Below are 17009 nucleotides of genomic sequence, written 5' to 3'. Positions count from 1 at the left end.
AGAATCAATAAAGTTTGAGCATATCCGAGTAAAAGATTTTACCTTAGTTTGGTTTAAAAAAATGAAATTATTTTTAGTCTCAAATGTTGAAATTTTTTTTTAATAATATACAATTGACATATACAAGTTCATGCAACATGAAACCAACTACTTTCCTTTCTATATGTGTTTTTAAGCATTAGTTAATCTATGTGAACTACAGTGATACTTTAGTAATAATCTGAATTAAAATTTTGAAGTATTGAAATTTTGAGTTTTTGTAAGCTATTTATTTTGACAATCTTCATCATGAATATTCATATTTTACAGATTTCTATGCAATTAAAATAAGATACCAATGTGTTAAGTAATAAAAAAAATACTGAAAAAAGTTATACCGTATATAGAAATATATATTTTTCAACGAAGAAATTATTTATAGTACGATATTATAACGTACTTTAAATATGAATACTCAATACACAAATATGGTGATGTCTCATCGACCACAAATCGTGATCACAGAGCAACCTAAACAACGAGGAATGAGGTTTAGGTATGAGTGTGAAGGAAGATCAGCAGGTAGTATACCTGGAGTCAACACAAATTCAGACAGAAAAACATGGCCAACAATTCAGGTATGGTTTGACGTGAAGTGACGGTTAATTTTTTCTTCCACTCATATGCATTTGTATACACGGTTGGCCAAAATATGTCATTTAGACAATTGACAATTTATCAGAATGTAAAAAATAGTAACATTTTTATGGCCCACCCTGTATATTGGAAAGACTGAACTTTTTTTTCCAACCTGCCAAAACTCAATATCTAATTCTCACTCCATTTTCATATTGCCGCATTAGAACCAAAAATTTTCCTATGCCACATTTTAGGCTCCTGAGAAAATCTCTTTTTTGTACTAGCTGGTTCTTACAGCCAAAGCCCGAAATAGATAACGCGCTATGTAAAATCGAAACTGAAACAGGTACACCATTGGAACCCTCCATGATAACTAAAAATGAGAAAAGTTCATTTTAGAAAAATGTGACATAGGCTACTTTGGTATTACTTTGACGATATATAATAACCATTTTCTGGTTTTGTAAAATTCTCCTCAACTTTCAGGTAATAAACTACACAGGAGAAGTTGTGATCAGGGTTTCATTAGTATCAAAAGATACACCGCCACGACCTCATCCACACAGTTTGGTTGGAAAGGATTGCTCAAATGGGATTTGTCAAGTTCGTGTTAATCCAGAAACTCAAATGACTGCTTGGTGAGTAAATTTAATATGCATTTTATTCATTGCTAGACATAATTTTAAGATTTTTTTGACCCAAATATGGACTAAATAGAATTGATTGAAACTAAAAAAAAAATTTTGCCGTTAGGTTATGAAATGGGTTTACTGAATATATAATTAAACATTCACAAGTATTCAGTATTTTCTTCAACATGCCGCTACACAACACAACTGTGTCACAGAATTCAAAATTTTTATAAAATAGTGTTGTCAAATATGTATAATATGCTTGTTTAACCCATAACCTATCCAAAATTTTGTGAGCTCAATTCAATGTACATTGTATGTATTCAGCTCTGCTATTGGATATGATGACCAATATGAACTATAACTATGCTTATATCGCTATATGTTCACTAAAGTTACTAAATACTTCATATCATTTCTAGTTTTTCAAATCTCGGGATACAATGTGTTAAACGTAAAGAAGTATCAGGGGCATTACAAGAACGACAAAAACTTGGTGTAGACCCATTCAACACATTCAAAGACAGCGACCCACAAGCAGTAGACATTGATTTAAACATTGTTCGACTGTGTTTTGAAGCATTCATCAGTCAAGGAAATCAGCATTTAGTATTAGATCCTGTATTGTCAAAACCCATTTTTGATAAAAGTGAGTCAGATTTGTTCCTGTTAAACATTCTTGGAAATCAGTACTGTATTCGAGCTAGTTGGATGCTCTATTTCACATTTTCAAAATGCTTAAATTATTAAATTTTTTTTAATCCGCTTTACTAGTTTTATTGGTTTCATACCTAATGTATGGTAATACCAAAAAAGTTGTTTATCATATAAATTGACGTTCTTGAGGTGTAATTTAGCCACATGATCTACTGTTATTCATATAGTAACGAAAAATTTAGTGGTTCTTAAAATTCTGATGTGAGATTTTGACAATGAAAATTAATGGATACTGTTATACACTGTTCAGTTGGTTCTAACGATATCACATAGGCTACCATCTCTGTGGCAATATGAACAAACATCCCCCTGTTTTATATTATTTTTCTATCACAGCCATAAGCATACAATTAAAATTATACGATAATATTTTTGTTTAGAATATTTCCAAAAACAACCATTTATCATTTTATCAAAACCGCTATAATTTGCAATTCAGCTACTCCATTGTTAAAATTTTTTACTCATTGTCGAAAATAATATATTTACAAGTCTGACCCCAACTCACTTTGTTTCCATTTTTTTTTCTTCAATAGAAGCAACTTGCTCAGCGTTGCTGAGAATCTGCAGAGTAGACAAAAGTTTCGGAAGTTGTAAAGGTGGAGATGAAGTTTATTTGTTGTGCGATAAAGTTCAAAAAGGTATGTTTTCCTTTTTTTAGATCTATTATGATGTCATTTGTAATCGTAACTGAAAAAAAAAGATAACATAATATATAGGCTATGTATATACTGGTAAATACTAAATATAAAGGATTGTTGAATAGGGAATACGATAAAAATAAAATCCATCAAATCTATTTATCTACCGATCTTGAGATTTAAAAATGTTTTAACTAGGTTCTTTGTTTATTCTTGTGTTATTTTGATATGCGGGAAATGTTATAGCTATTTGAAAGCATTTTATTTTTAAATTTTCAAAATTATGACTCAACACAAAATAACAACTAAGACCTACAAATACAATAATTGATCAGCATTATTATATTCAAGACTGCACACACTGAAATTATTGTTACCTGCTCTAAAAATGTTTTAACAGTGTTCTTTGTTTATTCTTGTGTTAGTATGTTATGCGGTAAATGTTATAGCGATTTGAAAGCATTTGTTCAATTTCTAGAAATTTTCAAAATCATGACTCAACACAAAATAAAAATTAAGACCTACAATCCTTGATCAGCATTATATATTAAAAACTACACACACTGAAATTATTGTTACCTGCTCTAAAAATGTTTCAACATTGTTTTTTGTTTATTCTTGGGTTATTTTGCTATTTTCGCGAATGTTATAGCTATTTGAAAGCATTTATTTGTTCAAATTCTAGAGATTTTTGGAATCGTGACTCAACTCAAAATAGCAAATTTACACCTGCAATCCTTAATCGGCATTATATTCGAAACTGCGCACACTGAAATTATTGTTACCTGCTCAGAAAAAAGACTGAACAGAGAATTTTCACCTTTTTTTATAGAAATATAGGATATTGTTTAAATAGGGATTACACTGAAAAAGTCTTTGGAAGAAAAAACTGATAATGTTCTCTAATATTAAATCCAATTGTAATATTCATGTTTTTGTTGGAATTTTAAACTAATATGATTAATTTACATTTTCCAGATGATATTTCTATTTGTTTCTTTGAAGTCGAGACAGGCTGGGAATCGTACGGTGAATTCAGTCCTACAGACGTCCACCGGCAGGTAAATTATTAACTTACCTAACCATGTTCAAATTAATTGTAAGCGAACACTTAAAAGTTTACTCTATTAATAATGGCTGATGCTCAATATTATATTAATTTATTTAACATTCAATTAAAAAAACCTTGTAACTGTCACGTTTTTTTTTAAAAAATTATTGATTATTTTTTCCAACAAAATTGCCCTTTATTAATGAGATTGTCAACGCGATCACGACTTAGTCGCTTGTTAGTTACAAATCAGTCTATTGTACTCATGTTTTGATATTGGGGAATTTCACTTGACAATTTATTTTTCATTCATATGCATATAATGGAATTGTGTTTTTTCCCTAGTATTGTTTAATTTTTTCCTATTTGTTTCTCGTCATATTTGTATTTTCTATCAATAAAAGTAGGAATTCTACGCCCCTTTTCAGATATATTTAGTTACCGTATATGCCTGTATTAAATTTACCAAAACACAATTAATGTCTTTAATTTTTTAATTTCAATTTTGCTGTTTTTCTCAATTTATTAAGTAACTGAGATGTATAGTATTGAATAATTGCAAACTACATATTAAACGGTTTATGTTCAAATATCTGTTTTTGCAAAAAAGCGGATAGTTGAATTCATTGAGTATTGTTTGATGCTCATAACATACCGTATTCTAAATGCAACAAGGGTTCTGGGAATGAAAATAGGTGAATTATTGAATTAGTTGTATCCAAAATCACTGCCAAGATCATTGTTTCTTTTGTTTTTAATTAATTAAGTCTTATTAGTCTGGCGCTACTTTATTACTTAAATTAGTGAAGAAATGATGTTTTATTCAATATAACATGAAGTATAGAATGCAGTATATATAATATATTTATGAATATCTGTATATATATTTCTAAATATGTATAATTACTTGAAACAGGTTGCAATCGTTTTTCGTACTCCGCCATATAAGAATCAGCAAATTCGCGAAGCAACAAAGGTGTTTTTTCAACTTAAACGTTCGTCAGATGGTGAAACAAGTGATTCAAAAGATTTCACATATTTACCGTTACAGCATGGTAAGTGTTTTGTTACTTCAAGCCAAGTTAAACAGATTTTGGAAACGTTTTCTACTAGATTTTGTTAAAAACAGATATTAAAATCATATTATTTGGCGTTTGTAAGTTAACAAGTTCAGCTGAGGTTTAGTTAAGACGTTCATCTATGCAATGTGTTTCAAACAGGTCTTCTGCAAACATTTGCTGGGCCTGGTAAACACCCGTGTTTTTAAAATTAGGTTGTTTTTCAGTCTGACTCATACATTGACGTCTGCCGTGTGACGTTACGCTTTGCCGCATTCTTTTGTCTGAGTTCCACAATACAAAACTTCCAAAACGTTGGTTATGCTTGAATGACAATTGTATTAAAATGAGTTGTATTTTCTGTTTTCAACTGCCGGTGGTAGAGGGCGTCGTCTTTTCGGTTGAAGACGGCAACTGATGCGACGTCATCTATTGATGGTTCTCTAAATTTCCCCAGATCAATCTACCCCAGTTTCTAGATACCAAATTTTTTTATGAAGTAATCAGTTTTGCGTCAAATATTCCGTAGACTCGTGTGAGATATGTAAGCCTATTTCTGAATTATGTATGATCAACCATAAAACATTTACTTACAAAACCCTCATTAAAGATGAATTCTTTATTAGTAAACATGATCAAAAACAAACAATTGCGGGTAGGCTGTAAACCACAAGCGCTATAATGGTGTCAAACGGGTTTTCCAGAGGACCAAAAATTTTTACAAGACGTCACACTTTTTCTAAATAGAAACTACGGTATACCTTGCGGCCAATTTTTGGTTGTAATATCATCATGATGCAACTGACCTGCAAACATGACATAGTGCAATGGAAAGCAGATTTTTTGCGAAATTCAAGTGATTAGTTCATGAAATGATTTCAATTTTGAATCACTTTATTCCCTTTCGACAATAAGTTGAATATTATAAATCATCAACAAAGTTAGCTGCATTCTGCATATTGAAAAAATTAATACACTGCAATGTACTGTCATTGTGTAGTTTTCAGTCAAATGATTAATTTATCACTAATCCTACTTTTCATATCAATGTAAAACATGTTAAATTTCGCTTTATAATTTACGTTCTTTTGCGGAAATGAAAATCTTCATCACGAGTGAAAATTTGTCATGGCATATGCTTTTGTTTACATCGCTTTGTCATTTTCGAGTGTACCCTTATTCCTCAGAAGGCATTTCTCCCATATTTGATAACAACTGATTCGACGAAACAGGCGTTGTGTAAACTGAAATGTTTTCTCACGTTAGTGAAAGGTACACATCATTTAAAAATAAAACCGGAGCATTTTGATTTCCATACCGGTAGTACAAAGTACGTCCGGTAAACGGATATGGTTGTAGGAAGCTCCCTCATCAAATATTGTTGCCTGTATTTCAGTTAGGGTGTGTTCTGGGATGGCCAAAGAAACTGGGAATTTCCCAATTTGAAAATATGAAAATTAGATTCTAAAATGAATGCCCCATGGTTTTATTTTTTCTGCAAAGTTTCGACAATGGATGGTCTCTGCTTCTTAATCAAACATTTTTATCACACTCATTGATACTGAATTAAAAGTGTTAGGTGACGTAATCATATGTTAAACAATACATCGTCAAAAACGAATAATTTTCTATCCCAAATATTTTCTACTATAATATTTATGAATACAAAATATCAGATATATTATGTTCAATAGAGAAATTTGCCGAACTTGTTGGTAATTCACAATAATTTAGGTAAACATTGCTTTGATTAACTTTAAATGTGATCTATTTATATTTGACAATCAGATTTCAAATCATAAGTTTTTAAATTGAAATTTTTAAAATTCTTTCTTAAATCATATATTTGCATCCCCGATAGCAAACCGTTTCTCTTTGCCATCTTGCAGTCTGCAACGTACTGCATTAGTAGTAGTAGATCAAATATTTCAGAATCAGTCCAGAAATTCTCCTACATGATCGTCGCGCCACGAGGTTTAAACCTAAGAATATTATGCATATACTCGGCGATGTTATGGGTTCGCATTTTTAAAATATAGTCGAGCTAGCCAATGTCACGCGTGGGATATAAAATTACATTAATAAAGGCATTTTATAGGGACAATATATGCCTACTGAACTCATCATATAAATTTACAAGTATGTCTAAGTGGATAATGCAGACAAACGCTATGCCTAACTGCGCGTCATATTATTTATATACAATACGCACTTATATGCCGAGATTTCAAGTTCATTATTTAGCAGCGGGCGCTTACAATTTCGCACGTAATATGCCTCATCATATGCACTTTCATGTCAGAATTTTAAGTTCAAATTGGAGTAGGGGTGGGCAACAAATCTATACAATCCACTCTTAATACCAAATCGGATGTTCATCAATCAGTATTATTCAACTATATAGTCGGAGCTGTAGGAATCGAAGCTTTGGGAAGCAGAATCAGAAGGATTCAGGTATCTATACTTCTAAGGCAAGTATTTATGTATTGAAACCATCTTTTGCTGCTTAAGAAAACCATGGTCTTTTTCATCCATTGTTTCCTTATAATTTTTTTTTTGTGGTTTGAAATTCAACACACATGAATTTTTTTTCCAAAATATATTCAGCTGATAGTGAGCTAACAAAGGAGGAAGCTGTGGCCTATGCTTCATGAATATACTGCTTTGAGCAGTAATCATACTTCATCAAACATGATTATTTTGTTGGTTTCAAATTTTTTTTTTTTTTTCGAAAAATTTGTGTTCAGAGACACCTTATTGGTTTTCTTAATCAGCAAAGATCACAATCATATTTTAGGCTACCTCATTTTCAGGCCTAGAATCTATTTGAATGTGTATTTCATGTTTACATTACTTAGTTATGTTTCGATTCTTATTAAGCAGCAAAAGATAGTTTCATACAGGCTTTAGAAGTATATTGATATCATGAACAATAAACAAAATCTTTTTGCGTTCTTGGGTGCTCATCATGTAATAAATAAATTCCATTACATTGTGGTGTCTGCTTGCAAAGAGCCCTTTTTGGAGAAAATAGTATAACAAATAGGCGTCATATAAAAAAAATTAATCTTATTTCTGATTTTCTAGGAAGTTGTATATAGCAATGGTTCCCAAACTTTTTGTTTGTGCGGCTCCAAATTATAAGGGGAAAATTCACAGCGCATTTAAACAAAAAAATACGTTTTATGTTTATCAAATGTATGTCTAAGGAATGAAAGCAAAATGTCAACTCTTCTTCCTCATCTTTGGGAAAAATCATCCATGTTCGCTAAAATTTGATTCAGCAGAAAAATAAACTCCAGCTCACGAAATTGTAAATATTTAAAAATGTAAAATATTCAATCATATTTCAGTCATATTTAATACATTCTGTTGATTTTCGAGGCGCACTTAGCAGCTTGCACCCTTTGAGAACCGCTGGTGGAGAGTGATGGTTTGACCCTGTTGTATTCTAAAGGCCTAACGCTGTTCCTTCATAAATTTCAACTTGATGTGAAGATCGCCAAATTCTTGGAAATTTTGCCATTGATATATAATAAGAATCATTATATTGCATACAGGGCCAATTACTTATAAACATTTGGTTTGTTTCGTAAATAAATATGCTTTTCGAACAAATATAACTGAAATGATTAACAGGCTTTGCAATTTTAAATTAGACATAATTCTGATATGTTAAATTATTTTGAATATAAAAATCTGGAATTTTGAATAACAGTTTTTGAACAACAACACCTCAGAAAAACGTTAGCTAAAATCAGTCTCAGCTAAAATTTTTTTTTAGTGCAGTTTAGAAGAAGGTTTACTAAACCATTATAGGGACAGCAGTATTTCAGGATAGAGTATCAATTATTGCATATAATCCTAGAATTGATACCATTTTATATGTTCATGTTGATTACGAATCCTTCTTTTTATTTCAGCAATGCTCCTGGACAGATAACTTTCACAGTATATCTGATGAACTTAGCAATAGAACAAATCGAAGAAGACAAGAGAAGGAAGAAGACATTTATTTTTTGACTGAATCAGATTCTGCTCGTCATGCTTGATGATCAAATTTTTGATAAACTAATCTGCCTTGATTGTGAATAGGATGGTGAAAAATGCAAATTATTTGGTGGCCAACTTACAATAACAATTTCCATGCATGCGCAGATTTCTTACTACATCACTAGGGTTAGGTATAAATCTTTGTTGTTTTCAAAATCTCAGATCAAACAGTACTAAGCTTATCATGAAAATGTATTGTCGATTGGGTTTCCATGAATAACTACATATCCTTCTTCTAGGTTTTTGTGTCGATGGATCCTTATGCATATAATGCAAGGATGCTGCAGCAAGAGTGCAGATAACTATCCTAATTGCTGCATACTAACACAAATATATTTTTGTAACGTTTCGTCTGACCAACATCAGACTTCCTCAGACAAACATTTATTAAACTGCAGTTTGCTCGAAAAACAGGTTACAGAAATATATTTGTGTTAGTGTGCAGCAAGACTCTTGAATCACTTAGGATATAAATGTCTCTTGGCATCAATGTTTGGCATATTTTTTCAAAGTACGGTATGTCCCAATCGAAGACATAATAACAACAATCAATTTCATTCAAGGAAATTTAGATATGATAAGAGGGGTTTTACACCTCTACTCCTAATAAGATTCTGCGTAATTAAAAGTAAGTAAAAAATTGGCTAATTATGAACTGTTTAAAATGGACCATGTATGATCCTCCAAATAAGATAACATACACAGTTACTTTTATAACACAGGTATCCATAAAGTTTACAATTGAATAAAAAAATAAAGATTTCAGAGGATGAGTTTTTTAAATTGTAAAGAGACTTAATGAACACCCTGTTGTGACTGTTACAATTTATGGATTGTTGATTTGCCAAACAGCGCCATGACAGAAATTACAAGTGGTCAATATTTCCAATCTTACTTCCTATGACTGTGTGTTAGATGCAATTATTTATTTTTAATTCATGATTAGCTGATAGAAAATATTTTCTATTTCTGTTATTGAGTTTCATAATTTCTGGATTCAGTTTCAAGCATTAGACGCTTGTATGCTATTTATCGAACAATCAAGTAATATTATTCTTTCCCACATGAGTTTCATTTATCTAACATTACAATTATAAATTTTGTTATGTTTTACACTTTTTTTTTCTTTTGAATTGTCTAAAATTCAATTTATTTTTGTCACTTTTGGATTGTTTTGAACCGTTTTTTTCTTTTCTTTTTTATTAAGCTATCTAAGCAAAAGAAAGTGTATGACCACATGGTGTGATTTTGTCCTGTAATTTGGGGATTGCACCCAGCAGATATTTATCTTAGCATTAAGGAATGTGACGATTTTATTCATTTTTATTATTCAACTTCTACGGTGATAATAACAAGCTCACGTAACAAACTAGCTTTGTCAACTTTTTTTGATTATTGCGCAATGACCACAACTTTCAACTCATTTCAAAGAAAATTTTTGAAACACCATTTTCAATTTCATTTTTGCATAATCTTCATGAAGAACTAAATGTGGACTAACTTCCCGTTGAAAGTTTGTTTATTTCGTTTGTTTATTTTGCTCGATAACTTGTTAAGTCTTGTTCAAGCAGCAACGTTTGAATAATTAACATTTAGTGAGCTTGAATAATGTTTCTTTTGAATTAAATAAATTTATAACGGGCAGTTAATCGTTTTCTAATCGTCTTGTAGCAGATTAAACTAATTTTTTGCTTTTAATGCAAAATTTTCAACAGACACCATATTTCCATTCTTATCATTTTTATGCACTTTTTCATTTTACTATGTGTTCCAATTAGTAAATATTTTCTGATTTTAAGCAGAGTGAAATTTGATATCAATAATTAATATTTTCTTTAGTTATCCTCCATACGCCACGCTTTTTTTTGTTAATATTTGCTGGAATCAAAATCAGAGAGTTACTTCTCAGGAGGTTATGGCGCTAGGAGGCCTTTTTATTTCTAAGAGGCAATGTAATAATATGTGAATCTGGTAACTACACTTCAAACAAAACAACATTCTGAACCCCAAATAGAAAGTGATGTCATAATATATTAGAAGCTAAGTTTGTTCATCTCTCCTTACTGGATACAAAGCAATTGTGTGAAAGCAATTGCCAAATTCCTTAACTGTGGTTGATAGCCTTTACAAAACAACTTATTATTAGGTACTCTAACCTTAACCTGGTCCACATACTACGTTCCAGTCTTGGTTCACATATTTCGGGAGTACCCATTATTATCATTGCTAGTGAATTGTCTTATTTTTCGGAACCCCATTTCGTTAGGTCATAAATATTACTAATGTTCTTTGTTTCATTAGGCACCATTCCATCATGGCAACATTTCATTTTATAATTTCTAAGGGTGGTTCTGAAATTTCTAATTGCCAAGTTTAACCACAACAGTTAGCAGGTAACCACAACAGTTAGCAGGTCCGTCGGAGGCGGGAAAATGTGGGTTTCCAAGAGGGTTGTCTTGGATGGCAGCAATAAGCATAGTTTATAAATTTTGTGAAATCTGTATGAATTTTTCATTATATTATCACAGATCGAAGTTCCCAATGAGAAGACTTTGACATTTAAAACCTCTTTTTTTGATAGCCTTCGTTGTCAATGTAATATAAAGGGCTTCTTTATATTAAAACTACCATATTTACAAACTCTTTTTTTTGTTTTGTTATTGTTTTGTTTATTTTAAAATTTATTAATAGTGATTTTAAGACAGTTTTTATCGTTTTTCTAAGTGGTAAAACAGTTATGTATCAGAAAATATCGACTTGGTTTATTATTAAAAAAACTGTTCAAATCAGGTTGAAATTTTGCATTCTCGGGGTCATAAAAAATACTTTATAGCCTCTTGTAGATAAAGTTGTGTTATTTAAAATGCCCGCAGTCTCATTATTCCTATTAGCAGGAAATGTTGAAAATGTCTGATATTGGTCAATCCTATATGTTTGTATTGATGCACAGAAACTGATATTTCAACACTACGGAAAACGTTTTTTTTAGATCATTATGTTGGTCTCAATGACAATATTATAAATGTTTTATCATTTGTTAACTTTTATAATATATTATTATTAAAAATTGTTTTCTGGAATTTATAATAAAATTGCATGAAAATCAATTTCTAATCATCATATCAGGGCATGGAGGAACAGTACTGAGCTCTCGATTGTTTTTTAAGGTTAAATTAATGAGATATCAGATAAAATATACTATTACAATAATATAAGATCAAAGCTATTTAATACTGGTATATTGAGGGTTAGATTTGCTTTTATTATTAATGACACTAAAAGAGTATTGTGGTCTGAATACATATTGAAAGGAAATGATAACACATTGAATGAAAAATACCTATTCAACACTGACACAATGATGAATTTTGAACAAAGGAATGAATCTAATATAGAAAAACAAGTTTAACAGCTTTCAATGCAAACACCAAAACATGACAAACATGTGAAATATACTTCACCACATTTCTATTTAATTACATTGTGTGTGGATTGCATGAACTACAAGCTCAAGCTTCAAATCCCACAATGTGTCATCATACTATGCTGCCGGACTGTTAAATTATGGCTTCCTCTGCCATTTATATTTCTAAAATGATGAGCTGGTAGTTTATTTATACACGGACTAGCATATTTATGACAAAGATATAAACTGATATTGTGGTAGTATCACATTCTTGCCGTTACTGTTAATTCAACTATTGGAATATTACGAAACTTGGTAGGGAAAATGGCTGGGCTCTTTATTGGGAAATGTCTGACAAAAATTTTCCAGCTCCTCACTGAAGCTGAAGAAAATTTTGACCCGAAAGAGTCTGAACTTGAGAAAACTAAATTTTGATAACTGGAAAATTATCGTATGCAGGCTTTTTTTAGTGCTTTATTGAGATTGCTCAGTTAACGTAATGCTTAATGGTAGCTGGGGAAAATTTTTTTTTCAATTATCACCATAAAAAATTCAAAATTTCAAATCATATACAGAGGAGCTAGCTTCAATTTTGATGAAAAACATACCTAACTTGGACTTCACATGCCTGAGAGTATCTGACTGACATTTATTACATATGTGTGTGATTTCATTCAGAGTTTAACTATTTAATTTTTTTTATTAGAACAACCCCATATTAACCGAAATCATCCACAGAGAAGAGTTGATCAGTCACTAATTCGAACAAACCAAATTCTGCAAGACCACATCCATAGAAAAGGTGAGTGCATAATTACGATGGATTGAAAAATAAAAACTGGAAGATTGCTTCTTCTCAGCAGTGAGTGGATTACTTGAAATGGAATTGTATTAACGAGAAGTTGTTAATTTTCCTGAGAAATTAATTAAAGATATAATATTGCTTTCTATTTCATGGACCATATTAAATTATTCAGTAATGCTAATAATGCTAGAGAATTGTGGAATATTGAACAACTACTGGTATTAAGAATAGTATGTCCTCGCATATAAGTCAACCCAAGTGAATTTATAAAAATTTGCATATAAGCTGACCATACTAATCGTACGCACTTATCATAAGAACTTGTGAGTATGGTTCGAGTTGTAGCTGTTGGAATTAAGTTAGCATAATGTCATTTCGTTTGAGTGCGATCAGAGTTATATGCGTAAGCCGAACCCTTAGTTTGGCAATTTTTTTTTAAAATTTCAAACTGGGCCTATATGCGATAACATACGGTAATTACCACATTTAGATGATCAATTTCTTGTGTGGCCACTGTTGGTGGAGCAATTCATCCTGTCATTGATGCTTGGTTATAATTTGCAATAAATTCAAGATATTATAATAAATCATGAGCTTCTATTTTAATAATGTTAAGTTGGTCTTGAATGCATTGCTTCAATGTCCACACTCTACAGACACAATGTAACTGAATTGAATCTGTACCGCTGTGCCAAATAATTTCAGAATAGTAAACTAAATAGGTATAATGATAATCTGCCTTTTATTTATTCTTCCATTATCCAAGGCAATTTTATTTTCTTCAGCGGAAACACATTCTCGAGAGCCATATCTATCGGCCATAGGAGGACCTCAACCAGGTAAACGCGCACGACCCAGTTTTCCCGATCCACCTTCAAGGATGATGCCAGATGCGTTTCCTGCAGTGCTGGACAAATTCTTGAAAGATTCAAAGTACATGCCTGCACCATATCCATCTAGTAGCCGATCTATGTTTTCACCCAGTAGTCCTGCCCCTGTCTACCCGTCAACGGACAATCGTTACAGCCATGTCCAAATGCAGCCGTTAGTGTATAATCCCAACACCATATTTGGTCATCCAACATCATCTGCCAACCCACAGCAAACCTATACGCCGCTTGTCGTGCCGCAGCTTGAACCAGCGGTTACCCAAATGGGACAACCCGATCCTAACGAAATGTCAAGACTAAATACAGGTTTACTATCATCACAGAGAATAAGAGAAGGTCAGAATGAATTTATAAGTCAACCTGATCTTGGGATGGGTACTCCATCTCAGAGAGGAATTGGGGAATTCGAAGAAATTAATGCCACCATTGGTTTTGATTTGGGCATTGAATCTTTGGGGAGTTTGAGAGACGTCAGCCTTAATGTTGATGATGAATTAGGTGCGGAAATGAAGCAGATGAGTATAGAAGAAAATATTTCTCTCACTGACTTGGTGAAACCAGAACCAACACAAGACGTGCCTTTTCCTAACCCAAACCCTCCTACAACGACACTTGCTCAATACCCGCAGCAGGCGCCCCCAATTTTCGATATTCAGGCCCCATCACCACTACAGTTCCAAGCACCTCCACCCCCTTACCACAGACCCTCTGAACAGAGTCAAGAAAGACCCCAAGTTGTCCACAATCAATTGACATCGGCTTATGAAATTGAGCAAAGCATACCTTCTTTCGACTTGAATGACCCACAAGGACAGTTTTCATTGGACGCATCTCAAAATGACATCGAGGACATGATGAAGAACAATCCTAACTAATATAATGCTCGGAAGAACAGTAATTTCGATGATGATGTTTTCACTCCAGAAGTCATCCAATCGAAAAAAAACGAAATCTGTAGCGATTTCAAGCCAGGTCACGCTTTGTAAGTGGGTGTAGTTTGCACTTTGCAGTAGTGGATAGATGGAAAATTAATCAAAATATAAATTTCCAAATTTTTCAAGAAAAGGTGATGCTTTAACTTTACAGTAATTTCTTAAGCATAGTGGGTGAAGATGATCTTTACATGAAAATGCATTTTACATAATTGGTGCTAAAAATACATAACTGTACTTGGTGCTTTCACTAAGTGACATTCGATAAGCCAGGAATACCTTTATGTGAACTGTATACTTTAAATATTGACTGAGTAGGAATCAAAATAAAAAATTAGGCCCATTCAGTGTATCATACTTGAATCTGGCTACAAAACTTGCTTTTTCTAAGGAAAAATATTTTATAAATGTATTATGCTTTTACTGATGGTCAGTAGCGTTCTCAACTGATGATAATAGCAGTGCCTGAATTTTGAGCTTCAAGACTTGAGCTGTAACATCTGTTTTAAAATTAATGCGAATGGGCTGAAATACTCGATAGTTGCTCAGTTCTGCCTTTTTCAGTAAATCTTATCTTAGAAATGAATTTATTTCTATTTCATCACTGACCTTAGGGCTGGGCATTTCGAATCGGTTCAGAGCGAAATTTCGAATTGCCGCTATCTTATTTTTTTCCTTTCCGCCAATGGCCATATTTTTTTAACGAAATTCTGACATATCACTCTTTTCTGTAGTGAGTTATTGATGGAAATGTGTTTTTTATTGTGTGAACACTCAGCAATCTGGGATGTATTTTACGTTTCCAGTAATTTATGTGTCTGAGGGACCCAATACAATAAGAAAGTTACATACAATTATAAATCTCCCAAATATTCAATTTGAAAAAAATTTTCTATTCGATTCTGAATTCATCAGGTATTCGAAAATGCCCAGCCCTACCTTATTTTTGTTCCTTGATGGGCGTATTTTTTTGACTGATTTTGTAGCTTTCAAATTTCAGACATGGATTAATAACTACTCTGTTATAAATTTTTATTTTCATTGTCCTGCTGCTCGACAATCTTGTATTTTTTTTTAACCTTGTTGGTTTAACGTATATCCTTATTATTTCAGTTGTTTCTATTGCCTAAAAGGCTGGTTGCAAGCGTATGTGTAGTGTTATTCCTTAGTACTGTAGTTTTACGCTGCGACCTCTAAGGGTAGATCGATTACAACTTTATGGCCTGATTAATTTTATAAGTTCCTTATTTTGATTATTATATTACTATATTCGTTCCTTAAATTTAGTGTGGTAGTGTGTTATGGAATAATATTTTTCTGTATGACCGTTTTTTACAAGGAGATAGTGTGTTTCCTATACTATTTTGAGACATGATTTATTCCCTTATTGACAACAGCTTGTAAATCAGATAGTTCGTAAAATGAGTGTTTGATGGTATTACATTACTTGGCAAACAACTTTAATTTGACTAGAATTTTGTTTCAGACTTCTTCCTATGAACCTAAAAGGGATTACAAGTGGGAAATTTGTCCACCTTATTTTCACATGGATTATGCTTAAAAAGTTTTTTTAATTGAGCTAAATTTAAAAATATAATATTAATCTGAATATTGTGTTTGTGTTTATATATTATGTACGGATTGTACTGTATAGTTTTAATTTTGCACTCATGTTTCTCTCGTAACAGTTTTTTTACTGCCATTTGCAAGATTGAGGCATAAGTTTAATAAATATTTTGTCACAATTCACAACTGTTATTTGTTCAGCTTTCTTAGGATAGTATTTACATATTTATCCCGTGGGAGAGGAAAGGTAATTAATTATGGCAAACCACAGCTTCTCTTCTGGGTACCAGTCCATGTCGGATATGGAATTGATTAATCAGCCAGTTGTTTCCAGATGCATGGACTTAATGGAGGAGGGTGCCGGCAGGCGTATTCATAACGCTTAGCACGATTCGACACACTGTCTAGCTAGCCACAGGCCAGAGCTAAAATTGGCCTCAACAATAGTAGCTAGTTCACATTAGCCAATGAGGTTTTGCAAATAATGCTTAGAATATACAAGTAAATAACCCTACAGCAAGGCAATACAATCTGGAAAATAGACCAGAACATGTATTTAGAGATTATTCAACTTTGTTGTAATTGGTATCAACTCCTCTATATCAAAATTGGTGCTAAACAGTCTTCGTAAATCCTCCGA

The 17009-nt window shown here is 32.2% G+C and overlaps 1 protein-coding gene across 1 annotated transcript; it reads left to right on the top strand.

Moving 5' to 3' along the window:
* The first annotated feature begins 313 nt into the window (after positions 1 to 313).
* LOC120331706 (dorsal-related immunity factor Dif-like) lies at positions 314 to 16555 on the top strand. Its single transcript, XM_039398840.2, has 8 exons — positions 314 to 617; positions 1105 to 1256; positions 1673 to 1899; positions 2504 to 2608; positions 3587 to 3669; positions 4576 to 4714; positions 12883 to 12978; positions 13767 to 16555. Exons 1-8 carry the CDS (start codon positions 447 to 449, stop codon positions 14744 to 14746), a joined length of 1953 nt encoding a protein of 650 aa, XP_039254774.1. The 5' UTR covers positions 314 to 446; the 3' UTR covers positions 14747 to 16555.
* The last annotated feature ends 454 nt before the right edge of the window (positions 16556 to 17009 follow it).

The sequence above is a fragment of the Styela clava genome, chromosome 6 (genome assembly GCF_964204865.1).
Source record: "Styela clava chromosome 6, kaStyClav1.hap1.2, whole genome shotgun sequence".
Taxonomy (NCBI): domain Eukaryota; kingdom Metazoa; phylum Chordata; class Ascidiacea; order Stolidobranchia; family Styelidae; genus Styela; species Styela clava.
This window is presented reverse-complemented; position numbering and strand designations above follow the sequence as displayed.